Below are 27,957 nucleotides of genomic sequence, written 5' to 3'. Positions count from 1 at the left end.
AACGCTCCCCATCCAACCTGACAGAGCTTGAGAGGATTTGCAGAGAAGGGAGAAACTCTCCAAATACAGGTGTGCCAAGCCTGTAGTGTCATGCCCAAAAAGATGCTGTAATCACTGCCAAAGTTCCTTCAACAAAGTACTGAGTAAAGGGTCTGAATACTTATGTAAATGTGACATTTCAGTTATTCATAAAATTAGCAAGCATTTCGGAATTTAAAAAAAAGAAAATGTTTACATCGTCATTATAGATTATTTTATAATAATAAAAAAAAAAAAGTCTAACCTAAAATGTAGAAAGTCAAGGGGTCTAAATACTTTCTGCACTGTGACGACATCCTAATCTCCTTCCTCGAGTCGTCCATCAGATGTGCTCTCCGCGCTATCCCTTCTACAGCCCAGAATGCACTTAACTGTAGTATTGTAAATAACCAGAAAAACCCACGTGTGGGTGGCTACTTCAGTACAAAACTAAACACCTACACATAGGTTATGCTTCTCTACAGTGATATACACCAACATTTATTGAAATAAAAATCAGCTCATAAACAAAGGCTCATAATAAACTTTGAATTGCACAAGTAGAATAGGAGAAAAAAAAAACCAGTATATTTATTTGAAATGATAGCAGGGTTACTGAACTTCACCTAAACATATTACTACAAAACTGCTCAATCTTAAATCCCTAACAGGAAAAAGCCCCCCCCCCTTCTATCTGGGCCTGAAACACACTGCTCCATTCTGCAAAAGGACAGAACTTATACATAATCAAAGCAAAACAATCCCAACCTAAAGCAAGAGGAATCATTTGATCCCCTGTGTCTCCTCTCCGAGGAGATATGGTTCTCTCTCCATCTGCAGGTACCTCTCAGTCACTGCACAGGACATAACCAACTCATATACTAATAAATGACTTCCATATAACAGACTCTTCTGATTGGATATGACGGAGTATGACGGAGTATGACTCTCAGAAATCTCATTGTGTCATAGCAAATGTCCATACAAATATCAAAATGTGACATCATGATCGCACAAGTTTTGCTTACTTCCATAAATACACTGATCTGAATTCTAAGCTATTATTACCGTTACACTGGCCAACAAGTCAGGCGGCATGGAATTACACGCACTACCAAATTGGCACAATTATACCTTGAGAATGGTAGGTATTTAGGCCTACTTCCAGGCCAGAGGACTGTAGCAAAGGTGAAGGTCCTTCTAAAGCATGTGTTTGACAATCGTAGACTCATCTCCAGCCTCCTTTCCATCGTCCAATGATGTTTGATTCTCGATGAGGAAGGGATTCCTATAGAAAACCAAGACTGGACAGAAACCAAACCACCAAACCTGACCACCGTTATCTGAGACTCCGAGATCAATTTCTAAAATGTTCAGCTTCCTGTGATCTCAGATTCACCCGAAAACAAAATAGTAAAACATATGGAGTTTAAAATACTGGCGAATCAAATGAAATAAAAACAAGAAATATCATGAGAATGCAAAAGGGAAAGGAATACAAAACAAGAACGAAAACATAGGCACCAAAAAGCTGTTTTACAAAACACTTGAACTACAACATATCCCAATGTTAGAACAGTTAATTAATCACAATCATCCACTTCCATGTACAGCACACAACCCCTGGGAAACATGAACACCCTCCTAGGATGTGTATAGAGAGGAGGGCTGCTGTGAACGTGGTGGCAGAGAGTGATGGACGAGCTTGTAGGACCTTTATCATTTGTCTTTTTTCTCAACCTGTGTAGTCTCTTCCTTAGCAGCAGCATCTTCCGCAGACACTTCCTCATACCTGTCAGATGAGCAGAAAATAAAAAATGTTTTTACAGAGACCAGGAAAGACAGGATGAACAAAACGTTGCTTTCACTAAGGCACAATGCACGGCACAATTTATTCCAAATTAACATGCTTCGTGCTGATATCAAAAAACAACCAATGGGAGAGGAGTGATGATTCCAATGCTGGCCCGGGACGCCGACAAATAGATAAAAAGACGTGTCTTAGCTGCAGCCCTTGAGATGACTGAAGGGGTATCTGAATCAGACTCAACCAAAGAAACTCACAATACTTAAGATAAAAATGGTTGGGTTTAAATGTCTGGACCAGACTGGGCCTGGTTAACTAAAAGGGCTGGGTTTAAAATGTCTGGACCAGACAGGGCCTGGTTAACTAAAAGGGTTGGGTTTAAAATGTCTGGACCAGACAGGGCCTGGTTAACTAAAAGGAGAAACCCATTCTCTGGACATGGAACCCTTCTCTGGACATGGAACCCTTCTCTGGACATGGAACCCTTCTCTGGACATGGAACCCTTCTCTGGACATGGAACCCTTCTCTGGACATGGAACCCTTCTCTGGACATGGAACCCTTCTCTGGACATGGAACCCTTCTCAGTGAAAGCCTGACATTTACATTTCTTTCAAAGGAGAGGGAAGGCATCTGCCAATGCCATGGGTCCACAGAGCTCAGGTTTAGAAGCAGTGCAGAAGAAATAGAGGGAGACTGAAAGCCAGGGTTGATGACAGGGGTGGCAGGACAGGAGAGTGGGGAAGGGAGACATGGGGAGTACCTGCCCGGGAGAGAGGTGGTGGGTGCTCTGCAAAGTCGCCATTACATCAATCAAATCTTATTTGTCACATGTGCCGAATACAACAGGTATTACAGTGAAATGCTGACTTACAAGCCCTTAAACAATGCAGTTAACAAAATACCTACAAAAATAAGAAATAAAGTAACAAATAATTAAAGAGCAGCAGTAAAATAACAATAGCGAGGCTATATACAGGGGGTACCGGTACAGAGTCAATGTGGAGGCTATATACAGGGGGTACCGGTACAGAGTCAATGTGGAGGCTATATACAGGGGGTACCGGTACAGAGTCAATGTGGAGGCTATATACAGGGGGTACTGGTACAGAGTCAATGTGGAGGCTATATACAGGGGGTACCGGTACAGAGTCAATGTGGAGGCTATATACAGGGGGGTGCCGGTACAGAGTCAATGTGGAGGCTATATACAGGGGGGTGCCGGTACAGAGTCAATGTGGAGGCTATATACAGGGGGTACCGGTACAGAGTCAATGTGGAGGCTATATACAGGGGGTACCGGTACAGAGTCAATGTGGAGGCTATATACAGGGGGTACCGGTACAGAGTCAATGTGGAGGCTATATACAGGGGGGTGCCGGTACAGAGTCAATGTGGAGGCTATATGCAGGGGGTACCGGTACAGAGTCAATGTGGAGGCTATATACAGGGGGTACCGGTACAGAGTCAATGTGGAGGCTATATACAGGGGGTACCGGTACAGAGTCAATGTGGAGGCTATATACATGGGGTACCGGTACAGAGTCAATGTGGAGGCTATATACAGGGGGTACCGGTACAGAGTCAATGTGGAGGCTATATACAGGGGGGTGCTGGTAAAGCCAGTTCGTGGTGAGTAATCGCTGTTCTGATGTCCAGAAGTTATTATCGGTCATAAGAGACGGTAGCAGCAACATTATGTACAAAATAAGTTACAAACAAATGCAACAAAAACCAAACAAAATAGTATGGTTGGTTAAGAGCCCATGAAACGACAGCCATCCTCTGGGGCGCCATTAAACACGGGCGGGTTGTTGCGTCGCCAGCGTGGCGAGGAGGAGCTATGCATTGAGTTAGCCAGACTGGCCGGAGAGCCTGATACGGTGGGATAGTGTGGCAGCACTTCCTCTGACGACTCATAGCTGAGCAGGAAGAGGAGGAACACACAGCAGAGAAAGAGAGGGCGAGAGAGTGGGAGCTAGCGAGCGAGAGGACGAGCAACAAGAAAAGACAATTATGTAAAGACGCCTAAAGTTAATTAATCTCGACAAAGAAATCAGATAAAAATGAAACGAAGATCTTTGGGAGAATGAACACAGCGGTGAAGTAAAAGAATGAGTGAATATAAAGTTTGTCTTGTCCGAGACACCAGCAGTGAGAGATAGGAACCAGTCAAAAGTACGCTGGCAAGGCAGATTGTCAGTTGGTACGGAGCCTTGGCACTGCCACCTTTGACACCCAGGTCTCTTAGCCTCTCTCCACATATTGTGCCACCCCAAGGTCACATCTCTGCTGTTACCATGGTGATTATCAAGCGAGGACACATTCCTGGCAGGAGAGGTTTGGGGAATGTTTCTTCTCCTTCACCAGCCCAGTCCCAGCACGGGTGGTTGCCCCAGCTGAGTGTCTAAGCACTGTTATTATGGCTAAGGGTAGGAGTTAGCGGGCCAAGGCCCTGAACCAGTAGGTTCATTTACATAACACACAATACTCCAAGCAGCACGGGTGGGAGGAATGATATCACATTTTATTTGTCACATGCGCCAAATACAACAGGTGTAGACCTTACAGTGAACTGCTTACTTACAAGCCCTTAACCAATAATGCTTTAAGAAGTTAAAAAATACAAATTAGTGTTAAATTGAAAATAAAATATCTATATCGTTGAGTCATGTAAATGATCTTTGAGTCTGGAGGAACAATTGTATGACGAGTGAAGATAGTAAAAAGAGGCATCTCAGTCTCCATGCTTAATGATCTTGGAGTGATAGATCATTTGTCAAGCTAAGAGACAGGCAACCAATAGCGCCATCTGGTGCTGAATGGCGAATGATTTGATTTGAAACAGGCTAAATGTTCACTACCACTGGTGATGAGGCTGATGCGTGAGCTTGGCTGATAAAATAAAATGCCATGATGGAAACAGGTAAGGTGTTATTACCTGAACATCTCAGTCAATTCTCCTTTCAACAGAGCTACAACCACTGGGAATCCAATACAGGCTGGAACCAGGTACAGCAAGGCAGGCTGGGAAGGAAGAGAGAGACAAGACAACCAGTTGGTACCAGCCAAGTCGACATAAAGGTGACCCTTTGACCTGCATGTCATTAGTGTGACCTGGGAATCAGTGCCTCTCACCTGGGCATGTTTGAAGGTATGCATGACCCAGATGGTCAGGCCCAGGCCAAAGATGTAGGCCAGGAAGCTGGTGTGGAAGTAGGTCCTGGTGTTCTTCTTCAGACTGGAGGGAGCAGAGACAGAACATTACACATGACAGGTAGGGAGAGGGAGGATATGGGCCATTATAGAAAAGAGTTAGAGCTCACCTGACATCAAAGCGGAGAAGTAAAGCAATGAAGATACCTGAAAAATAACATGTAATATTAACATGTAATATTAACAGAGTGGGCAGCACTATCAGAAGACAATAAGGTGTACTGGAGGTGGATCTAATGCTGAAGTACTGCCATTATCTAGTGGATGTGACATGCCAATTGGTATGTAAAATTAGACGCTACTGTTGAGGGAAGAGAATGTTTACTTGCCTGGAATGACAATATCTCCCAGGCCCAGCATTGCAAATTGACTGGCACCCAGACCCTTCTCCAGAAGGTCCTGGGGAAACACCACTGAGATGGACAGAAGAGAAGGGGGAGAAAGAGGAACAAATCGCTGTCACCGTGTCATCAGATGACCAATAGCAGAGCACACACACACACAGTACCTGGCATGAGTATTAAAATGGCGCTGGAATGTACAGCGGATGTTTTACGGGCTCCTGACCAATTCGGACATTTTGTCTGTTTTTTTTTTGCACTGATCTTAACTTTATTTGGACCTAATGTTTCAGCCAGTGTTCCCTCTGACAAAAAACAGAGCTTCTGGACATCACCAACTTCGAATTTGGATGAAGATTTCTACTTCAACGAGTCGGTGGCACAGGACATACGGTTCACCCCGGACCAGGCTCTAATCCCGACACTCGGAAGAGAAAGAAGGCAATATAAAGGCAGACGTAAGCGCACGAGGGGTGCTGTGAATGTCTGTTAACAGCTGGTGCGTAATCTCTTAAATTAAGGAAGCCTCAAGGTTCTGCCGTCCCGAGTTAGAATACCTCATGATAAGCTGTAGAACATACTATTTACCAAGAGAGTTATCTGCATATTTTCATAGCCGTCTATTAACCGCCACAAATCGATGCGGTCACTGAGACCACACTCAACCAGATGTATAAGGTAATAAGCGAACAAGAAAATGCTCACCCAGAGGCGGCGCGCCTAGCGGCCGGTACAGTAATTTAATGCAAGAAAATGGAAATCCGTCTGACCTCATTTCTACCAGCATGTCACCTGTGCAACTAGAGGCGAGAAAAATGACTCTCGATCACATTTGCTTCCCACACAGAGACGCATACAAAGCTCTCCTTCCATTTGGCTAATCTGACCATAACTCCATCCTCCTGATTCCTGCTTACAAGCAAAATCTTAAACAGGAAGTAACAGTGATGCGCCCAATATGGAAATGGTCCAAAGAAACAGATGCTAAGCTACAGGACTGTTTCCCTAACACAGACTAGAATATTATTCTGGGACTCATCCAATGGCATTGAGGAGTTACCGCATCAGTCACCGGCTTCTTTAGTCTGTCGACGAAATCATCACCACAGTGACCGCACGTACTGATCACAACCAGAAGCCATGGATTACATGCAACATCCACACTGCGCTAGGGTAGAGCTGCCACTTTCAAGTAGCGAGACACTTACCCGGACACTTATAAGAAATCCTGCTACACCCATCAAACAGGCAAAGCATCAATACAAGACTATGATCTAATTCTACTACACCGGCTCCACCGCGCATGCGGCAGGGCTCACAAACTATCAAGGATTACAAAAGGAAACCCAGCTGCGAGCTGCCAACTGACGTGAGCCTACTTGATGAACTAAATGCCTTCTATACTCGTTTCGAGACAAGCAACACTGAATGATGCATGAGAGCACCAGCTGTTCCAGACAACTGTGTGATCACGCTCTCTGTAGACGATCTGAGTAAGCCCTTTAAACAGGTTAACATTCACAAGACCACAGGGCCAGACAGATTACCAAGACGTGAATTCCAAGCACCCGCTGACAAGTGTCTTCACTGACATTTTCAGCCTCTCCCTGACCCAGTCTAACAGCTACATGTTGTTTCAAGCAGACCACCAAAGTCCCTGTGCCCAAGAACACCAAGGTAACCTGCCGAAATGACTATCGCCTCGTAGCACTCACATCTGTAGACATGAAATGCTTTGAAAGACTGGTCATGACACACCATCATTATGCCTGATCCAATCCAATTCGCATACTACCCCAATAGATCCAAAGATTATGCAATTTGAATTGCATTCCACACTGCCCTTTCCCACCTGGACAAAAGGAACACCTACATGAGAATGCTGTTCATTGACTAAAGCTCAGCATTCAACACCATAGTGCCCTCCAAGCTCATCACTAAGCTAAGGACCCTGGGACTGAACACCTCCTTCTGCAACTGGATCCTGGACTTCCTGACTGGGTAGGCAACAACGCATCCGCAACGCTGACCCTCAACTCAGGGAACCCCTCAGGTGTGCGTGCTCAGCCCCATCCTGTAGTCCCTGTTCACTCACAACTGCGTGGCGCACACGACTCCAACACCATCACTAAGTTTTCCCGACGACACGACGGTGGTAGGCCTGATCACCGACGATGAGACAGCCTACAGGGAGGAGCTCAGAGACCTGCAAGTGTGGTGCCAGGACAACAACCTTTCTTTCAACGTCAGCAAGACAAAGGAGCTGATCGTGTACCACAGGAAACGGAGGGGCGGTGCCCCCATTCACATCGATGGGGCTGTAATGGACTGTTTCGAGAGCTTCAAGTTCCCGGTGTCCACGTCACTAAGGATATCTCATAATCCAAACAACACAGTTGTGAAGAGGGCACGACAACTCCTCTTCCCCCTCAGGAAGATGAAAAGATGTGGCATGGGCAGCTGCACCATTGAAAGCATCTTGACTGGCTGCATCACCGCTTGGTGTGCCAACTGCTTGGCATTCGAATGCAAGGCGCTAGAGGGTATTGCGTACGGCCCAGTACGTCACTGGGGCCGAGCTCCCTGCAATCCAGGACCTTGACACCAGGCGGTGTCAGAGGAAGGCCCTAAAAATGGTCAGACTCCAGCCACCCAAGTCGGACTTCTTTTTGCTACCACACGGCCAGCGGCACCGAAGCACCAAGTCCGGAAACCAACAGGACCCTGAACAGCTTCTACCAGCAAGCCATAAGACTGCGAAATAGTCCAGATACCATTTGGTTAACTATCTACATTGACCGTTTTTGCAAAAACTTTAAGCATCCTTTAAGCTGCTTACTATGTCACTTTATTCTTAGTTATATGTACATATCTACCTTAATTACCTCATACCCCTGCACATTAACTCGGGACTGGTACCCCTTGTATACAGATGAAGTCAGAGGTTTACATACACTTATGTTGGAGTCATTAAAACTTGCTTTTCAACCACTCCACACATTTCTTGACAAACTATAGTTTGGCAAGTCGGTTAGGACATCTACTTTGTGCATGATACAAGTAATTTTTTCAACAATTGTTAACAGACAGATTATTTCACTGTATCACAATTCTAGTGGGTTAGAAGTTTACATGCACAGTCAACTTAGTGTCTTTAAACAGCTTGGAAAATTCCAGAAAATTATGTCATGGCTTTAGAAGCTTCTGATAAGCTAATTGACATCATTTGAGTCAATTGGAGGTGTACCTGTGGATGTATTTCAAGGCCTACCTTCAAACCCAGTGCCTCTTTGCTTGACATCATGGGAAAATCAAAATAAATCAGCCAAGACCTCAGGAAAAAAATTGTAGACCTCCACAAGTCTGGATCATCCTTGGGAGCAATTTACAAATGCCCGAAGGTACCACGTTCATCTGAACAAACAATAGTACACAAGTATAAACACCATGGGACCACGCAGCCGTCATACCGCTCAGGAAGGAGACGCGTTCTGTCTCCTAGAGATGAACGTACTTTGGTGCAAAAAGTGCAAATCAATCCCAGAACAGCAGCAAAGGACCTTGTGAAGATGCTGGAGGAAACAGGTACAAAAGTATCTATATCCACAGTAAAACGAGTCCTATATCGACATAACCTGAAAGGCCGCTCAGCAAGGAAGAAGCCACTGCTCCAAAACAGCCATAAAAAAGCCAGACTACGGTGGCTTGGGGACAAAGATCATACTTTTTAGAGAAGTGTCCTCTGGTGTGATGAAACAAAAATATAACTGTTTGGCCATAATGACAATCGTTATGTTTGGAGGAAAAAGGGGGATGCTTGCAAGCCGAAAAACACCATCCCAACCGTGTTATTGTCCAAATGAGCCAATTATTAGTTGGCTGCTACTACAGTTAGCTAGTAACGTTAGCAAACGTTAGCAAAGCACAGGGGTGGCAGCATCATGTTGTGGGGGTGCTTTGCTGCTGGAGGGACTGGTGCACTTCACAAAATAGATGGCATTATGAAGTAAAATTATGGAAGTAAAATTATGTGGATATATTGAAGCAACATCAAGACATCAGTCAAGAAGTTAAAGCTTGGTCGCAAATTGGTCTTCCAAATGGACAATGACCCCAAGCATACTTCCAAAGTTGTGGCAAAATGGCTTAAGGAGAACAAAGTCAAGATATTGGAGTGGCCATCACAAAGCCCTGACCTCAATCCTGTAGAAAATTTGTGGGCAGAACTGGAAAAGTGCGCGTGAGCAAGGAGGCCTACAAACCTGACTCAGTTACACAAGCTCTGTCAGGAGGAATGGGACAAAATTCACCCAACTTATTGTGGGAAGCTTGTGGAAGACTACCCGACATGTTTGACCCATGTTAAACAATTTAAAGGCAATGCTACCAAATACTAATTGAGTGTATGTAAACTTCTGACCCACTGGGAATGTGATGAAAGAAATAAAAGCTGAAATAAATCACTCTCTACTATTATTCTGACGTTTCACATTCTTAAAATAAAGTGGTGATCCTAACTGACCTAAGACAGGGAATGTTTACTAGGATTAAATGTCAGGAATTGTGAAAACTGTATTTGGCTAAGTTGTATGTAAACTTCCGACTTCAACTGTATATACAGCCAAGTTATCGTTACTCATCGTGTATCTATTATTACACGTTACATTTTCTATTACTTCCCTTCTCTCTGCATTGCTGGAACGGGCCCGTAAGTAAGCATTTCACTTAGTCCACACCTTTGGTTTGATAGATGCAGCTTTTCACAGGCAGTCTAACAAAACGTGAAGTGTATGGCTAACAGACATTTACATAGCACTCGTTAAAGTTAAACATTAAATACTGTGTATAAAATATTGACTGCATTGACTTTACCCCCCCAAAAAAGTCCCTTTACTCACATTTAATGGGTGCCTCGAATGACTTGGCCACAGTAACCATGACATTGGTGCCAAATACCTACAGGGATAACGGTTGTGTTTATTCAAGTGAGTCAATACACCCAGCTTAACGCTTTGACAGGGCCTGAGAGGTTTACTACAAAGCAGAATCAATGAGTTAGCCATCTACCTTGTTTAAACATTTGGATATCTATCAATCGAGATATTTAAGAAACTTGAAATTGGCATGGTCTAATTGACTCAACCAAAAGCGCATAGCAAAGTTCAGGTTTCTTAATGAACATCAATAAGTGTTTATCAAAGTAGCTGGATAACTCATTGATCCTGCTTTGTAGTATACCCCGCTGGGCTATAACCTGGTAGTACAGTATTGGGGTCATGTGGTAGACTTACCCAGAAGACATCATAAACAAACAGCCCCCCCAGCAGGATGCAGCCAGTACTGATGTTGTTCAAGTGCAGAAGTTCCACCCCATTCAGGGCGAACGCCAGGCCAAAGAGGTTGTTGGCAATCCAGTGCTGGGAAGAAATGTTCAAAGAAGAACGAAAGAACACATGTTCAAAGAAGAACACCCACACAGAAGACTAAGAACCGTATGTAAAATGTATGCACGCACGACTAGGTCGCTTTGGATAAAATAGTTTGCTAATGGCATATAGAACTAATATACTAAGACAGATGAAGACAACCACAGAGTATTAAACTGAGGGAATTTTCTAGGACTAACTATAGGCTTACACCGTTACCCTCCAAACTACCAACAAAATTGCTATGCCATAAAGGCTAAAAACACACACACACACACACAACCTTAATATACTATAATTTTAACTGACCTTCTTGAGTATGTACCAGACCCCAACCACAGTGCTGATGACCAGGCAGATCATGTCCTTGGTGTCAAACTCATAGTTGACTATCTCTGTTGGAGGGAGAGTCATCAGTGACATTAAAACACACGTGCTTTTACAGTGTATTAACCATATTACTGCTTCTAGCTGTCATTCCGTTTCCGCCTCACCTTCTTTGGTTTCTCCTGAGCCCTGAGTGAAGAGCAGCTGGTACTGCTTGATGGGAATACTAGCAGGGAAGATCCTGTTCATGAAGGGACTAATGGAGAGACAAATTATGTCGAGACCTTCAGGCTAAATCCGATGTCATAAAGTGAAAGGAGAAGCTAATAAAGTGACGAAACAAAGCTCTCACCTCATTGTATGAGACAGTGCCAAAATCCCCAGGACAAAGAAATACATTGACAGCAGCAAGTTGATGTACTCTTGAGAGAAAATCTATGATTGAAACAAAACCAATTTAGTACTACTCCACTTTCACAACATACATTATCCCAACACTAGTCTCGCTCACTTTAAATCAGAGCTGAAAAAGGGAATCAATAAGGACATAGCATGCATGATGTGAGCACAGCGTGCGAGTAAGGATTAACGCAGATACAGCTGATGGTACAGTAAAGCAGAGGTACAGTGCTATGTGGGAGATTGTTGGAGGGAATAGCAGTAGATTATTACATTGTAATAGTGCAGGAAATGATTCAGGACAAAAACAAGTGATGCAGGGGGGGGGGGGGGTGATGCTCACTTTGAAGAAGAGATAGAGGCCAAAAAGGGTGCAGCTGGCAATGATGGGGAACCGTGCAGCATCTCTGCCTGTGATGGTCTCTGGCATGTCTGAGGAGTTCTGGGGAGAAAGAAACAAGGGTTGATGTGAGTGGACAAGCATAAGCAGCACACTTCCTAAGTTCCTTCAAAACACACAAAATAAATCATTATGCAGTGGGGGGGGGGTTGGGGGAGGGGGGAGACGACACTTTTTTGGGTCGCTTATGTCCAATGTGTAGAATAGCCGGAAATTAGCTTTAAAAACAGCCAAATGTTGTCACTGTGGCAGCCAACAGGAGGGCCTACCACCTACAAGTCCCATTTGGATCCCAAAAAAAAGAGAAAGCACTATAAAGTCTCAATATCAACCTGTCTCAAAACAGTCATAACCTTTGTTTCATCACATCACAGAATAATTCATCACAAAAGTAGTAAGGTGAGTGAAACTGAGGCAGGTTGCATGTTCGTGTCCCACTAGAGATAGGCCTATCTGAATGAAATTAGCAAAATCTGCACAGGGAATATAATTAAAATGGGTCAATGTGGTGCGATGAGCAGCAAGGAACAAGACTGCAACAGGAGAGCAATTAATTCCATCCAACTCTAAAGACCTCATCTCCAGAATGATTTCACGCACACGGATGGGAAACAGACGCAGAGCGACACTGTCATGAAGCATCTTCCAGATTGACACGAACAATGTGTCAGAATAATAAAAACATCTGTTCTGATCGTCAGTTCTAATACTCACTCTGTACTCATAATCGCAACCATTTTCTCCAGCAACCTAAGGACGAAATAATTGCACAAAGTAATTAGCGGAGTATATTGTAAGTAATCTATAGTAAGCGTCAGGCGAGATTCTGGATGAGGTAGCAACCAACCACAATTCAACACCACACATGAAACGCTCTTTAGCAGAGTGCAAGTTAGTTAACCACACCGGAAAAGTAGCTCGTTTAGTTTCACGCCACTCAAAAAGCCTGTCCTCTCTAATCGGTCATGTCATCAGACAACCAGGTCGTGCATCGTCGGTTTCCCTCCACCCACCGACTGAAAGTCCACAAGTGATGGCAGTAAGGACACGTGTAGTTAAGAGAAACAAACTATGATCAGCATATTCCTACTATACATTGAGCATTGGGACCTTGGAGAAAAGAAAATGCTTAGCTAGAATTTCACTTTGAAACAATGGTTAGCAGAGTTCACGTTACCTAAAACCTTTCCAGATTATTGGCAAGCCAAAACATATCCTGAACCTTGTACACATCTCACCTGCTACAAGACCTGGCAGTAACAACCTGCTGGCTGAAATGACTCGAGAAACATCCTGCCAACGAGCTCAATGTCATGATAAAACTAAAATATATGTATTGGCTACTATCAAGAATAAACGAATCTAGTTAGCTAGGCGAGTAAACTACCAGGCCAATAAAATGAACATATGGTGCATTGATAGCCCCAGTCAAGGCCTGCCAGTCATGGTAGTTACCTAGATAACTGGCTGTCTGGCTACATCATACCGGTCTGGATATGGAACAAACACGGAGAGTGGAATGAGAGTGACAGCTGACTAGTGTTTCACGATACGTGTGCCTGGGACAGTGGCCAGACTGACCGGTGAATGTGGATCATTACCTCGTTTGTTTATGGCCCAACAGTTAGTGGGAACCTAGCTAGGCTCAGTAAACTACCTAGCTACTTACTTGTAGTCTCATTCATGTTAACATTACCTTGCTTTTGCCGCAGCTTACTGACCGCAGTGCACCGAAGAAGATGGGCAACAGAGCCATGAACACAAGGCTGCCATATGCCAGTGCTGTTCCCTCCGGTGTCGCCACAAACTTGGCCACTGTCGCGTTGACAGCGTCGGTACCGTTTGAGTCGGTTGCATTGAGTCCGTCCAGAGCGGGAGGTGTAGTTTCGTTAGGTAAGACCGATCCTTGATTAACATCGGCCATGTTTGCAAGTTGTCCACCAACCCAACGGAGTCGTGTACGCTATTTGCCGCCTATCAAGACAGCTTGTTTCTATTAATGTTGGATTCTCCTTTGCTAAGGCCACGTTTCCTAACTCCGGCAATTGACAAGCCTCTTCCTTGTTAGTTCACTTGTCAATATTGTTTCAAACCCGTACTTACTGCCGCCCAGTGGTCTGGATGGTTTGGGTAGACAGATCCTCAAACAAAATGTGGCCTACTTTGTTTTAAAATCAAGTTTTATTCAAATACTGTGTACAATACATGCATTGAACATTTACAGTGACAATGTAAAAACCACATTACATAATAGAATGTTTTAAAAACCTAAATGAATTTGAAATATTGCAACCATTAATTTACAAAATAGATGTTACTAAACGCAGAAGTAGTGGCTTCTGGAATCTGTAGCCTTCCATTCAAGATATTATATATGTCAAATACCTGAAACTACATGTCAGAGCAGAGCAAAACTGGGATCAGCAGTCCAACACCAGAGCAAATCCATAGATAAGAATTGAAAGGAGATTATTCTGTCAATTTGTGTAGTGATAAATGTTGCTGTCTCTAAAATGTCTGCAATCTCATTGGGACCAGTCAAAGACGGACTTCACTGTTTATTAGAGCAGTGGTTCTCAAACCTCTCCTCAGGTACCCCCAGTAGTTCCACGCTAGCAGACCTGATTAAACGTAGCAACTAATCATCAACATCTTGATTAGATGAATCAGGTGAGCAAGTTCAGGGCCACAGCAAAATAGTGAAGCATCTAGGAGTACCCAGGGATAGGTTTGACAACCCCTTGCATGAGTGAACCAGCTGCTCATTGAAGTTTTAGATGTCCATACCATTGAATTAGAATGAATTATACATTTCTATGATCCATACTCTGGAGAAGACCATCAGTCCTCCTCACACCATACTGGTTGAAGGTAAGATGTGCAGGGCGGAGGTGATGACAGAGAGAGCAATTAGCAGGAGAGGCTGAACCGGAGCTTGAAGCTGCCCTGACGATTTAGTCTTCAGCTCCACCTCAATAGGGAAGTGGTCACTCACTTCCAGAACCTGAAATTTGGAGATCAGTTTATTCTGTGTCATGACATCTGACACAGGAAACAGACATAAAACAGGTGACTTCAGCATGTCTGGGATGTTACATCTTCTCCTGGTGCTTTTTTGAAGATGGATAGGAGTTTGAAAGGCTAAATGAAAATGTTTGTAAAGAGGAAAAGGAAGTATTACCCTTTCCTTTGAGAGTTTATACTCATTGGCAATGTTGAAGACCTGAGCTGAATAAGGTTTGATGGCCTTCAGGAAGCGCTCTCCATGTACCACAATCCTAAGAAAAACAAAGTGTCAAATAGAGCTGAAGAGTAATATGTTATTGGATACATCAATACAGATTGTTTATAATCAAAATGCCTTCATTTCAAATTTCCACCCACCTGTCATAGGCACAGCTGGCAGTATCCCCAACAGTGGTGTCCACCTGGTCCCTGATCAACCAGAAAAATCCAGGTATTGAGAAGAGTCGGATGTTCGCCTTGTCCTGCCGGGTCATGTGCCCACAACCAGCATTGAAGGCTCCAAGGAACATCACGGCCTATGGTACAGAGTGGCATTACATTGGTGAGAGGAGTATGTTCCAAAAGTTAGATATTCAGAATCATGTAGCATGACAGATAACAGTAACTGCATTCATCTATGAAAAATAAGAACCAAACAGAAACACCAACAGGCAGCTGTCATGCCTCACCTCAGTATTCCACTTCATTTTGATTTCCTCAAAGACATCGTAGAGCTTGTCAATCTCCTTGATTGCATCAGAGGCCATAGTGTGCAGCGGGATCAGAGCAAAGTCTCCAATCACTGTTCAGAGGAAGATCATTGGAAGTTATCCAAACAGTACACAATGAATTTCAAATTCTCATGAACTTAACTAACCTGTTTCCTTGGCTTGAAATCTAACAACAAAGGGGTCTCTGGAGAACGCAGCCGCATTCCCCTCCTTTCTGTCAACGTACTGGTACTGATCCGTCAACTCTACGGTTTCATTCCTGTGGAGGCAGTTAGTTATAGCACCATTTGTTTAGGCTTAAAGTCAAGCAGGGTGACAACGTTTCACTAGCATGTAGGGCCGAGATCCAAAAGGTTAGGACAGGGGAGGCGGCATATTTAGGATCTCAAATGAATGCAAGTTTACGTCACGAGAGTAGCATTTATAAATGAAAGAGCTGAAATGGATGTAAAAGAAAGCTTCCCTTACCTGTACAGATAGACGTATTGCTCCTGGTCCTGAGGTGTTCGCCCCAGAACTCCACTGGCAACAGATTTATAGTGATAGGCATCATATCTAAGAAGAAATTAACAAAGGGTTGGTCCATAAATTAAGTGAAAAGACTTATCATAAATTATTTTCTTTATAATCAAAATCACAATTTATTTAAAGTGCATTTAACAAAATCCGCAATACACTTTTATAGGAAACAGTCAAGGAATACAAAACAATGTATATATATATATATATATATGCATGACTGAATGGTGCATGAGGAAGATCCCTCAAATTGAAATCCGGACCTCTAAGGCAGTCCCACTGCTTCCCCCCCCCCCCCCCCACCAGGGACTGTTTTAGACCTGGGACACCAGGTGGGTGCAATTAGTTATCAGGAAGAACAGAAAACCCATCACGCTCCGGACCTCGTAGGATAAGATTGGAATACACCCGAGGTAGAGTACTTGTTACAGTCAAATAGAATTCGATGGATTCTCTTTCTATGGTAACAGTATCTAGATGCAACTGTACCTGTTGAGTGCTTCCACCAAAGCTTTAGTGGCATTGCCCTGTGTGTCTTTAACCTCCTGAAGGAGACAGATGTCACAGCGAGACACAATCTGTGGACAATCAACCAACCGGATTAGAACAAGAATGTCTAAATCACGGAAAGATACCTGGATTATTATAATAATAAAGTAATTGAGATTGATTTATCCAAAAGTATGGAACTATAGTTAAAATATTTGAGTTTAGATCCTTCCTGGACCAGTCGTCATGAATAGCAACTGTATGATTGTGAAAAGACGAGGCAGAGTCTCACCCTGGTCAGAGTGTGTATCACCCTGAAGTTGGCTGATTTGGCATCGTCGAAGTTCTGGACATTGAAGGCACAGATCTTGAAGCTTGAACATGGCCCAAAAATACCAACGAGAAGGAGGAGGAGAGGAGAGTGGCAAGTCATGACTGAGCTGCTTGCTGTGAATGGAAAAGATGTGAGATTACTGGTTATACATTGTAACTTTTGTTTTTACTACACTGAATACATATACACAGTGCAGTCGGAAAGTATTCAGACTCCTTCCCTTTTTCCACGTTGTTACAGCCTTATTCTAAAATTGACTATATTCATTTTCTTCATTCTACACAAAACATCCCATAATGACAAAGCAAAAACTGGTTTAGACATTTTTGCAAATGTATTAAAAATAAAACTTACATAAGTATTTCAGACCCTTTGCTATGAGACTCATTTGAGTTCAGATGCATCCTGTTTCCATTGATCATCCATGAGATGTTTCTACAACTTGATTGGATTCCAACCTGTGGTAAATTCAATTGATTGGACATGATTTGGAAAGGCACACACCTGTCTATATAAGGTCCCACAGTTGACAGTGCATGTCAGAGCAAAAAACAAGTCATGAAGGTCGAAGGAATTGTCCAGAGCTCCGAGACAGAATTGTGTCGAGGCACAGATCTGGGAAAGGGTACCAAAACATTTCTGCAGCATTGAAGGTCCCCAAGAACACAGTGGCCTCCATCATTCTTAAATGGAAGAAGTTTGGAACCACCAAGACTCTTCTTAGAGCTGGCCGCCCAGACAAACTGAGCAAATCGGGGGAGAAGGGCCTTGGTCAGGGCCATGACCAAGAACCCGATGGTCACTGACAGAGCTCCAGAGTTCCTCTGTGGAGATGGTTGTCCTTCTGGAAGGTTCTCCCATCTCTGCAGCACTCCAAATCAAGCCTTTATAGTGGAGTGGCCAGACGGAAGCCACTCCTCAGTAAAAGGCACATGACAGCCTGCTTGGAGTTTGCCAAAAGGCACCTAAAGACTCTCAGACCATAAGAAACAAGATTCTCGGCGTCACGTCTGGAGGAAACCTGGCACCATCCCTACTGTGAAGCATGGTTATGGCAGCATCATGCTGTGGAGATGTTTTTTCAGTGGCAGGGACTGGGAGACGAGTCAGGATCGAGGGAAAGATGAAGTACAGAGAGATATCCTTGATGAAAACCTGCTCCAGAATGCTCAGGACCTCAGACTGAGGCCAAGGTTCACTTTCCAACAGGACAACAACCCTAAGCACACAGCCAAGACAACACAGGAATGGCTTCGGGACAAGTCTCTGAATGTCCTTGAGTGGCCCAGCCAGAGCCCGGATTTGAACCCGATCTAACATCTCTTGACCTGAAAATAGCTGTGTGGCGACACCCCACATCCAAACAGAGCATGAGAGGATCTGGAGAAAAGAATGAGAGAAACTCCCCAAATACAGGTGTGCCAAGCTTGTAGTGTCCTACCCAAGAAGACTCAATGATGTAATTGCTGCCAAAGGTGTTTCAACAAAGTACTGAGTAAAAGGGTCTGAATACTTTTACATCAGTTTATTTTTGTTAAATTTGATATCTTTTCTAAACCTGTTTTTGCTTAGTCATTATGGGGTAGTGTGTGTAGATTGATGGGGGGGGGGGACGATTGAATAAATTTTAGCACATGGCTGTATCGTAACAAAATGTGTAAAACGTCAAGGGGTTTGAATACTTCCCGAATGCACTGTACATGTGCGCACACACGCATGTGGACTCAGCCATAACCGTTGCTGACCGGTGTACAACATTTAGCACACAGCCATGCAAACTCCATAGACAAACATTGGCAATAGAATGGCCTTCCTGAAAAGCTCAGTGACCACCAACGTGGCATTTCTGCCCTGCTAGAGCTGCCCCGGTCAACTGTAAGTGATGTTATTGTGAAGTGGAAAAGTCTAGGAGAAACAGCTCAGCAGCGAAGTGATAGGCCACAGAACGAGACCGCCAAGTGCTGAAGCGTGTAGCTCGGAAAAATCTGGCCTCTGTTGCAACACTCACTACGTAGTTGCAAACTGCCTCTGGAAGCAACGTCAGCACAATAACTGTTCGTCGGGAGATTCATGAAATAGGCTTCCATGACAGAGCATCCGCACACAAGCTTAAGATCACCATGCCAAGCGTGAGCTGGAGTGGTGTAAAGCTGCCACCATAGGACTCCGGAAACACATTCTCTGAAGTGATGAATCACTTGTCACCATCTGGCAGATGAATACCAGGAGAACGCCATCTGCCCGAATGCATAATGCCAACTATAACGTTTGGTGGAGGAGGAATAATGGTCTGGGGCTGGTTTTCATGGTTTGGGCTAGGCCCCTTATTTCCAGTGAAGGGAAATTTTCACAAAAACAGCATACAATGACATTCTACACAATTCTGTGCTTCCAACTTTGTGACAACAGTTTGACGAAGGCCCTTTCCTGTTTCAGCACGACAATGCCCCCGTGCACAAAGCAAGGTCCATACAGAAATGGTTTGTCCAGATCGGTGTAGAAGAACTTGACTGGCCTGCAGAGCCCTGACCTCAACCCCATCGAAACACTGCGAGCCAGTCCTAATCGCCCAACGTCAGTGCCAGACCTCACTAACGCTCATGGCTGAATGGAAGCAAGTCCCCGCAGCAATGTTTCAACATCTAGTGGAAAGCCTTCCCAGAAGAATGGAGGCTGTTATCACAGCAAAGGGGGAACCAACTCCATATTAATGCCCATGATTTTGGAATGAGATGTTCGATGAGCAGGTGTCCATATCGTGTATAAACGCAACAATTTCAAAGATTTTACAGAGTTAGTTCATAAGGAAAATAAGTTCGGGCCTAATCTATGGATTTCACATGACTGGGAATACAGATATGCATTGGTTGGTCAAATTGACCTACTTACCAAGAGAACATCCCTGGTCATCCCTAATGCCTCAGTGTTGGAGTGTACCCCTGGCTATTCGTAAATGAAACAAGATAACGGTGTCGTCTGGTTTGCTTAATATAAGGAATTTTAAATGATTTACACTTTTGATACCTAAGTAGGTAATTGCTCAAATATTTACTTTTGATACTTATGTTCAAAACCCAAACACTGACTTATTCAAGTAGTATTTTACTGGGTGACTTTCACTTGTCATTTTCTATTAAGGTATCTTTATACCTTTACTGAAATATTGTAATTGGGTTCATTTTCCCACCACTGGGCCTTGTCAGACGTGATTGTAGTTCTACGGTCGAAGTTGCGAGAGCGCCACTGCCCTTAGTGGCACTCTCTACCGAGCACCGACTGAAGTGACGTGCCCCAGCCCAGACAAAATTGGTTTTATATTGGATATTCAGTTTGTCAATAGCTGTTGAACCAAGCATGCCAAAACTATGAAGTGTATATTCTGAATCAGAGGTGGATGGAGAAAAATACACTTGTTTAACCTGTTGGGGATAGGGGGCAGTATTTGCACGGCCGGATAAAAAACGTACCCGATTTAATCTGGTTACTACTCCTGCCCAGTAACTAGAAGATGCATATAATTGTTTGATTTGGATAGAAATACCCTAAAGTTTCTAAAACTGTTTGAATGGTGTCTGTGAGTATAACAGAACTCATTTGGCAGGCCAAAACCTGAGAAGATTCCAAACAGGAAGTGCTCTCTCTGACTATTTCTTGGCCTTCTTGATCATCTCTAACCAAAACAGGGGATCTCTGGCATAACGTGACATTTTTTAACGCTCCCATAGGCTCTCAGAAGGCGCCAGAACGATGAATGGTGGCTTTGCAGGCCATGGCTGAAAAACAGTAGCGCATTTGGATAGTGGTCGATCTAAGGACAATGAGACTGAGGCGCGTGCAGGAGGCGACACCATGTTTTTATCTTTGAACTAAAACAGGGTTTCCCGGTCGGAATATTATCGCTTTTTTACAAGAACAATTTTTATGCGATTTATTTTAAACAGCGTTTGACATGCTTCGAAGTACGGTAATGGAATATTTAGACATTCTTGTCACGAAACGCGTCGGGCGTGTCACCATTCTTTACCCTTCGGATAGTGTCTTGAACGCACGAACAAAACGCTGCCATTTGGATATAACTATGGATTATTTTGAACCAAACCAACATTTGTTATTGAAGTAGAAGTCCTGGGAGTGCATTCTGATGAAGAACAGCAAAGGTAATCCAATTTTCCTTATAGTAAATCTTAGTTTGGTGAGTGACACACTTGGTGGGTGTCAAAATAGCTAGCCTGTGATGCCGGGCTATCTACTCAGAATATTGCAAAATGTGCCATCACCGAAAAGCCATTTTAAAATAGCGATTGCATAAAGGAGTTCTGTATCTATAATTCTTAAAATAATTGTTATGTTTTTTGTGAACGTTTATCGTGAGTAATTTAGTAAATTCACCGGAAGTGTTCGGTGGGTATGCTAGTCACATGCTAGTCACATGCTAATGTAAAAAGCTGATTTTTGATATAAATATGAACTTGATTGAACAAAACATGCATGTATTGTGTAACATAATGTCCTAGGCGTGTCATCTGATGAAGATCAAAGGTTAGTGCTGCATTTAGCTGTGGTTTTGGTTTTTGTGACATTATATGCTAGCTTGAAAAATGGGTGTCTGATTATTTCTGGCTGGGTACTCTGCTGACATAATCTAATGTTTTGCTTTCGTTGTAAAGCCTTTTGAAATCGGACAGTGTGGTTAGATTAACGAGAGTCTTGTCTTTAAAATGGTGTAAAATAGTCATATGTTTGAAAAATTTAAGTAATAGCATTTCTAAGGTATTTGAAAATCACGCCACGGGATTCCACTGGCTCTTGCGTCCCACCTAGCCCATAGAGGTTAAACATAAGATTTCAGTAGCTCTTACACAAAGCGTTCCATGACTATGAAAATTATGTATTTTGAGTCAGTCTGATGGACAAATCCACAGCTTCTTTTTATCATTTTTTGTATAAAATACAGTTCTATTTTCAACAGCTTTAACACCAGGGTTTCCCCAAACTCGGTCCTTGGGACCCCAAGGGGTGCACATTTTAGTTTTGCCCTAGCACTACACAGCTGATTCAGAAACAATTCATCATCAAGCTTTTACAATACGAATCAGCTGTGTAATGTTAAGGCCAAAACGTGCACCCTTTGGGGTCCTGAGGACAGAGTTTGGGAAATTATGCCTTACACAAAGCATGCCATGATTATGAAAATTATATATTCTGAATCAGGGGAGGAGGGACAAAAATAAATGTTCATAGCAAGAGCTATTAAAGATTAAAAGCCCGCCCCCAAAAATAAAAATCTAAATCGGTCATGGAATGCTTTGTGTAAGAACTATTGACCAACAGTCATGTCATGATTGGTTCAATAGCTATTGACAAGAGAAACCCAAATATCCAATATAAAACAAATTTTACCTTGGTACCCCTCCAAGACCTAGTTTCCCATAGCAATGGCATTTAGGCTTACTAATGCTCTGCCATTTCCTGGTTGCTAAAATTCTAACTTCGACTAATTTCAGTTTGACAAAACAATGCCAAACGTCCTGCACGGTGTTGGGCTGTAAGCACAACCCCCACCTGTGGACATCGGGCCCTCATACCACCCTCATGGAGTCTGTTTTTGACCGTTTGAGCAGACACATGCACATTTGTGGCCTGCTGGAGGTCATTTTGCAGGGCTCTGGCAGTGCTCCTCCTGCTCCTCCTTGCACAAAGGCGGAGGTAGCGGTCCTGCTGCTGGGTTGTTGCCCTCCTACGGCCTCCTCCACGTCTCCTGATGTACTGGCCTGTCTCCTGGTAGCGCCTCCATGCTCTGGACACTACGCTGACAGACACAGCAAACCTTCTTGCCACAGCTCACATTGATGTGCCATCCTGGATGAGCTGCACTACCTGAGCCACTTGTGTGGGTTGTAGACTCCGTCTCATGCTACCACTAGAGTGAAAGCAACGCCAGCATTCAAAAGTGACCAAAACATCAGCCAGGAAGCATAGGAACTGAGAAGTGGTCTGTGGTACCCACCTGCAGAACCACTACTTTATTGGGGGTGTCTTGCTAATTGCCTATAATTTCCACCTGTTGTCTATTCCATTTGCACAACAGAATGTGAAATGTATTGTCAATCAGTGTTGCTTCCTAAGTGGACAGTTTGATTTCACAAAAGTGTGATTGACTTGGAGTTACATTGTGTTGTTTAAGTGTTCCCTTTATTTTTTTGAGCAGTGTATAAAGCAAACCAGACAGCCAGGGGCAAGCTCCAACCCTCAGACATAATTTAGAAATGCAGCACGTGTTTAGTGAGTCCACCAGATAAGAGCCAGTAGGGATGACCAGGGATGTTCTCTTGATAAGTCTGAATTAGACCATTTCCCTGTCCTGCTAAGCATTCAAAATGTAAAAAGTACTTTTAGGTGTCAGGGAAAATGTACACACTTTTCTTCAGGAATGTAGTGAAGTAAAAGTATAAAGTTGTCAAATAAGTAGAAGTAAAGTACAAATACCAAAAAAAGTAGTACTTTCAAATATTTTTACCTAAGTACTTTACATCTGTGTGTTTGTGCAAGTAAAAAAAAGCATGTTGACTCACCCTACTTGTAGAAAAACGCCAATGTCATCCTCTTTCATGTTGATGAAACGTTCTTTTTGTTGTCCTAGGCTACCTGGCTAAAATGCTTGCTCGTTAGCCTAACTTCCATTCATGGGCAACGTTAGCTAGTTAACATTAGCCTTCTACATCTAGCTACATGTTGAACTTCCATCCTCTCAGGCCAGGGACACAACAAACAATGTATGAATTAATGGTTGGATCAGAATCGCCGTTATAATCATTGGCCAGTACAGAGAATTAAGTAAAACCACAGATTTTGCTTAATTCTAGCTAGATAGCGAGCTAGCCAACGGAGGACAACAACTAGATGCAACAATTAAAGTTGTTCATGTCAATGACATATGCTCAATGCGATTTGCTAGGATAGACATCAAATCCAAGCTGGCTTCCTTTGATTTTTTTTGGTGTGTCAGGACAATGCAGAGTTGAGCTTACTCAGTTTAGCTCAAAGCTGATTAGCTAATTTATACTTTTTTTGTCAAATGCTCGCTGGCTTCCCTTGCATTCAATGCTACGGGGGGCAACAACGTCATGCTCTTTTGGACCACACAGCATCAGATATGGCCTACACAGAGAGACAGGGGCACTGTTCCTGTCACTGGGATGTTTTCTCCTGTGAGATAGTCAGCATATTGTGAATTGAAGGAAAATTATACATAAAATATATGGGGGGGGGGGGTCTGGCTTTCCCTTGGCCTCCATGAATATACTCCACTGCTCCTAGAAAGATATTGCCTATGGCTGCACATATTTGGCACATCATTGCACAAGTTAGGCTACACATGTAATATTTTGAGAAATTACAGACAGTAGGATACAAGTATCAAAATAGAACTCAATTGATTTAACATTAAAATGTATTTCAATATGATAGTCCTATAGACTACTGTAGACTCTTAACCCACCTGTTGTGTTAATTTCATGTTAACTAATTCTGTGTTCCCGGTCCAAAATGACCACCCTATTATAGCTGATTATAAATCCATAATAATACATATTAATCCCCTAATGTTGTGTGAGATCTTTTTAATCAACTTAAGTTATTGTGAACATTACAAGTTTTAAACTTCTATTTGCTATTTATGGCCTGTAGACCTCACTGACCTGAGCTCATACAACTCATTTGAGTTAAAAAGCATAATGTATTATTTTTACTATAAACAAATACTCAGATGACAGTGCTAATTATCACAGACTACTTTGTGTCAAAGTTTAACAAGGACTCTCCTCCTCACCAGTGTCATGATCAAAGATATGATCAAGAGCCTCGCATACAGTTCATCGTTTGGTCATTGTGGTGCCACAGAATGAATTGTGAGCAAGGCCTCAAAAATATATATATCAGAGCTGTGAGAAAAGTTCTATATATTATTGAAACAATGTTACTATTGTTTGTGAGAATGACAACAGATGTGCTTTCCGTGGGGTTTTCCATGGAAACCAAGAAGGGGAGTAAGGTGTGTGCTCAAACACATGCCTCTGGGAGAGGAAGAATGGGCACGTGCCTGAACTCAATTTTATACACCAATTGTAGTCTCACCCATTAATTTCTAATGACCGATCATTTTTGACCGGGAACACCAAGGGTGTACAAAGGTTAAATAAAACACCCAAAATGTAATGAAAATCATCAAAATGTATTTTGTATGTTCAGATGCCCTGTGTGGACAAAGTCATGAAATCGTATGACAATCAGATTAAATGAACGACATTTTTCAGAGAGAACTTGTAAATCGGTCCAATTCGACCGGAACACAGCAGGAGGGTTAATGCAGTCATTTCGGTTTTAAATGTTTAGCATATTCTGACGCGGGAGGGTAAAAAACTATCTGACGCACTTCGCTGTTGTAGGAGTCGTCTCAGACAGGCGTTTAAAGATGCTCCTACGAAAGATCTAACGTGTGTGTGTGTGGTTAAAGTTAGATATAAGTCTGAGAATTCAACATTTGTCTATAAAACATTCACACCAGCGGAAAAGTGATTAGATACAGAGACTCAAAAGAAGCAGACAAAACTCGGCGGCAGGAAGAGCGTTGGGCCTGTAACCGAAAGGTTGCTGGATCGAATCCCCGAGCTGACAAGGTAAAAACATGTCGTTCTGCCCTGAACAAGGCAGTTAACCCACTGTTCCCTGGTAAGCCGTCATTGTAAGTAAGAATTTGATCTTAACCGACTTGCGTATGATAGTTTGTAGGAAACAACAAAAGCATTGAAGCAGAATTACATTTAGAAGCTTTTGGTGAGCAAGGTGAAGATACAATATTTGAACAGAAACAGTGAATATCATTAGTCTACCTTGTTTGAAGAGAATTTGGTTGAATTCCAGGTCCACGGGTGTTGAATTAAACTAATCTTTAAACACCTTGACAAAAGTCCCGTCCGGCTGCCGCTGGGTGTAGGTCAGGTATCAGTTTTCACCACACCTTTAACACATCTTCCTGTCAGCTGATGTCCCGATCCGCTTCCTTTTTTTGTTCTTGTAAACTGGAATCTACCAGTACACCGGCTGACCAGTAGGAGTAAAATGCTTTTTACATTTAAAAAATATATTTATATATATATATATATATTAGGAGCAGCAGAGAGCTCAGTGACTGTTACTATGACTGTGCTGCCGATTATAGGTTACACGGTCTGACTAAATGCACTGCAAAAATATGGAAAGTTTAACACTCAAACCAGAATGTTGAATACAATTATATTTGAACGTACTCTACCGGTTGGTCCTTATGTGCATCGAAATTATAGAAAATATATCTGAAGGAAAGTATTATTTTGCTGAATTTTTTGAGCGCCGGTGGGTGTATGGTTTTGTCAACTATTTTCATTCTCCTGATGTATTCGCATGTGATGGACACGATGTAAACAATCGCCTAATGTAACAGGAGATATCCGGGAAAAAATGCTCGCTTGCAATTTGACTGCACATCGCCCGCTAATATATAATGGCTAATCTGTGGTTCGGTTGGCAATTGTTTATATATTGTGCAAGTGTTTACTTTGCATGCATCAGTAGATTGAAAATACAAACCGACAGAACCATATGCACACCAGCGTTCTAAAAGTCTGGTTAATAACACTTTCCTGTGGATATTGTGTCTCTAATTTCCACCCACATAAGGATGAAATCAGTGGACAACAGGTCAAATTCAAATTACGTTTATTCAACATTCTGTCTTGTAAAGGAACTGTTTGGAATTTGATATTATACACTAATTGTTATACACTAATTTGTTAGAGAAGAGCGAGGAAGGAGACTTCCCCAGGAGGGAAAAAGTGTGAGCAAACTACACAGATCTGAGTCAGTCATGGCCACTTCTCAAATATCTTTAAATAAAAAATATAAACATGTAATTCTTACGTGACAGCTTTACAAATTCTCAAATAATACTTTTTACATAAACACATATTTTCATGTGGGCGATCAATTAATTTGGGACTTTTTGCCTAACTTACAATAAACACCAATAAAACATATTTGGGAAGTGGCTATGACACCAATCCACCAGACTGTCTAGTAAATCTCCAATACTATTAAATTGTTCTATTGAGAAAATTATCATTTTTCTCCTCAGTGGAAAGCAATCTGAAAATGTAAGAGTCTTATCAGTGCTTTGTAGAAGGCACACATCTGTAGAATAAACATATTTCAAGCAGTTAATGAATCAATATTTATCAAGCATCTCACCCAAACATTCAACTGTCTGTAATGTTATGTTTGCAAGTGTGATTATGGTACAGCGGATGCGTCTGCCTCTCTGCACGTTCCTCTGCCCAGGCATTGCTGACACAGGAGGAAAGCTTGGCATGGGCCCTCAAATCCTGAAAAGGTTCTACAACTGTACCATTGTAAGCATATTGACTGGCTGCATCACTGCTTGGTATGGCAATAGCACCGCCCTCGATCGCACAGAGGGTTGTACGGACAACCCAGTACACCACTGGGGCTGAGCCCCCCGCCATCCAGGACCTCTATATCAGGTGGTGTGAAAAATTGTCAGACCCCAACCACCCAAGCCATAGACTATTTTCTCTGCTGCCGCACAGCAAGAGGTACCGGTGCATCAAGTCTGACACCAGCAGGCTCCTGAACAGCATCTATTCCCAAGCAATATGATAAATAGCTAACAAAGTAGTTACCTTGTATCTTTATTTACCTTTTATTTCAATATTTGCCTCTATGCACACTCACAGGGCCTTACACACTCACACTGTCACTCCAACACACACACACACACACACAAACACTCCATCATCTGCTCACTCACACATAATATGCACATACATTTATACTGACTCAACACACCCACTCACATGCAAGCTGCTGCTACTCTGTTTATCTTATATGCTGT

The 27,957-nt window shown here is 42.8% G+C and overlaps 2 protein-coding genes across 4 annotated transcripts; both read right to left on the bottom strand.

Moving 5' to 3' along the window:
- Nucleotides 1-487: 487 nt before the first annotated feature.
- On the bottom strand, nucleotides 488-14,015 carry LOC106566469 (minor histocompatibility antigen H13). Of its 2 annotated transcripts, XM_014134535.2 has the most exons (13): nucleotides 13,630-14,012; nucleotides 12,648-12,683; nucleotides 11,877-11,975; nucleotides 11,487-11,569; nucleotides 11,302-11,390; nucleotides 11,117-11,202; nucleotides 10,673-10,798; nucleotides 10,280-10,337; nucleotides 5,370-5,453; nucleotides 5,151-5,187; nucleotides 4,963-5,065; nucleotides 4,766-4,851; nucleotides 488-1,810 (listed from the first exon to the last, which is right to left on the bottom strand). In XM_014134535.2, exons 1-13 carry the CDS (start codon nucleotides 13,855-13,857, stop codon nucleotides 1,738-1,740), a joined length of 1,188 nt encoding a protein of 395 aa, XP_013990010.1. In that variant the 5' UTR covers nucleotides 13,858-14,012; the 3' UTR covers nucleotides 488-1,737. The 2 variants fall into 2 exon arrangements, with proteins under 2 accessions (XP_013990010.1, XP_013990011.1); XM_014134536.2 differs by lacking the exon at nucleotides 12,648-12,683 and having other exon boundaries at nucleotides 13,630-14,015.
- Nucleotides 14,016-14,095: 80 nt separating this feature from the next.
- Nucleotides 14,096-26,118, bottom strand: LOC106566468 (deoxyribonuclease gamma). 2 transcript variants are annotated; one of them, XM_045692951.1, is made up of 10 exons: nucleotides 25,901-26,060; nucleotides 17,367-17,470; nucleotides 16,971-17,125; nucleotides 16,679-16,767; nucleotides 16,139-16,225; nucleotides 15,817-15,929; nucleotides 15,629-15,741; nucleotides 15,318-15,475; nucleotides 15,115-15,211; nucleotides 14,096-14,937 (listed from the first exon to the last, which is right to left on the bottom strand). In XM_045692951.1, exons 2-10 carry the CDS (start codon nucleotides 17,398-17,400, stop codon nucleotides 14,785-14,787), a joined length of 999 nt encoding a protein of 332 aa, XP_045548907.1. In that variant the 5' UTR covers nucleotides 17,401-17,470; nucleotides 25,901-26,060; the 3' UTR covers nucleotides 14,096-14,784. The 2 variants fall into 2 exon arrangements, with proteins under 2 accessions (XP_045548907.1, XP_013990009.1); XM_014134534.2 differs by lacking the exon at nucleotides 17,367-17,470 and having other exon boundaries at nucleotides 25,901-26,118.
- Nucleotides 26,119-27,957: the final 1,839 nt, after the last annotated feature.

The sequence above is a fragment of the Salmo salar genome, chromosome ssa13 (assembly GCF_905237065.1).
Source record: "Salmo salar chromosome ssa13, Ssal_v3.1, whole genome shotgun sequence".
In the NCBI taxonomy this organism is placed as follows: Eukaryota; Metazoa; Chordata; class Actinopteri; order Salmoniformes; family Salmonidae; genus Salmo; species Salmo salar.
The sequence above is the reverse complement of the archived record's forward strand: the minus strand, read 5'-3'. Positions and strand labels throughout refer to the sequence as shown.

Bases quoted from the DNA above. Each gene is read 5' to 3' on its own strand.
- LOC106566469 (XM_014134535.2), bottom strand. From the start codon at position 13,857: ATGGCCGATGTTAATCAAGGATCGGTCTTACCTAACGAAACTACACCT. The intron at 5,454-10,279 runs GTGAGTAAAGGG...TGTCCATCTCAG, and splicing joins ATTCGAGGCACCCATTAAAT to TGGTGTTTCCCCAGGACCTT. The intron at 5,066-5,150 runs GTGAGCTCTAAC...TGCTCCCTCCAG, and splicing joins CTTCTCCGCTTTGATGTCAG to TCTGAAGAAGAACACCAGGA.
- LOC106566468 (XM_045692951.1), bottom strand. From the start codon at position 17,400: ATGAGTCTCATAGCAAAGGGTCTGAAATACTTAT. The intron at 16,226-16,678 runs GTACAGTTGCAT...ATTTCTTCTTAG, and splicing joins TTGGTGGAAGCACTCAACAG to ATATGATGCCTATCACTATA. The intron at 15,930-16,138 runs GTAAGGGAAGCT...CTGCCTCCACAG, and splicing joins CAATACGTCTATCTGTACAG to GAATGAAACCGTAGAGTTGA.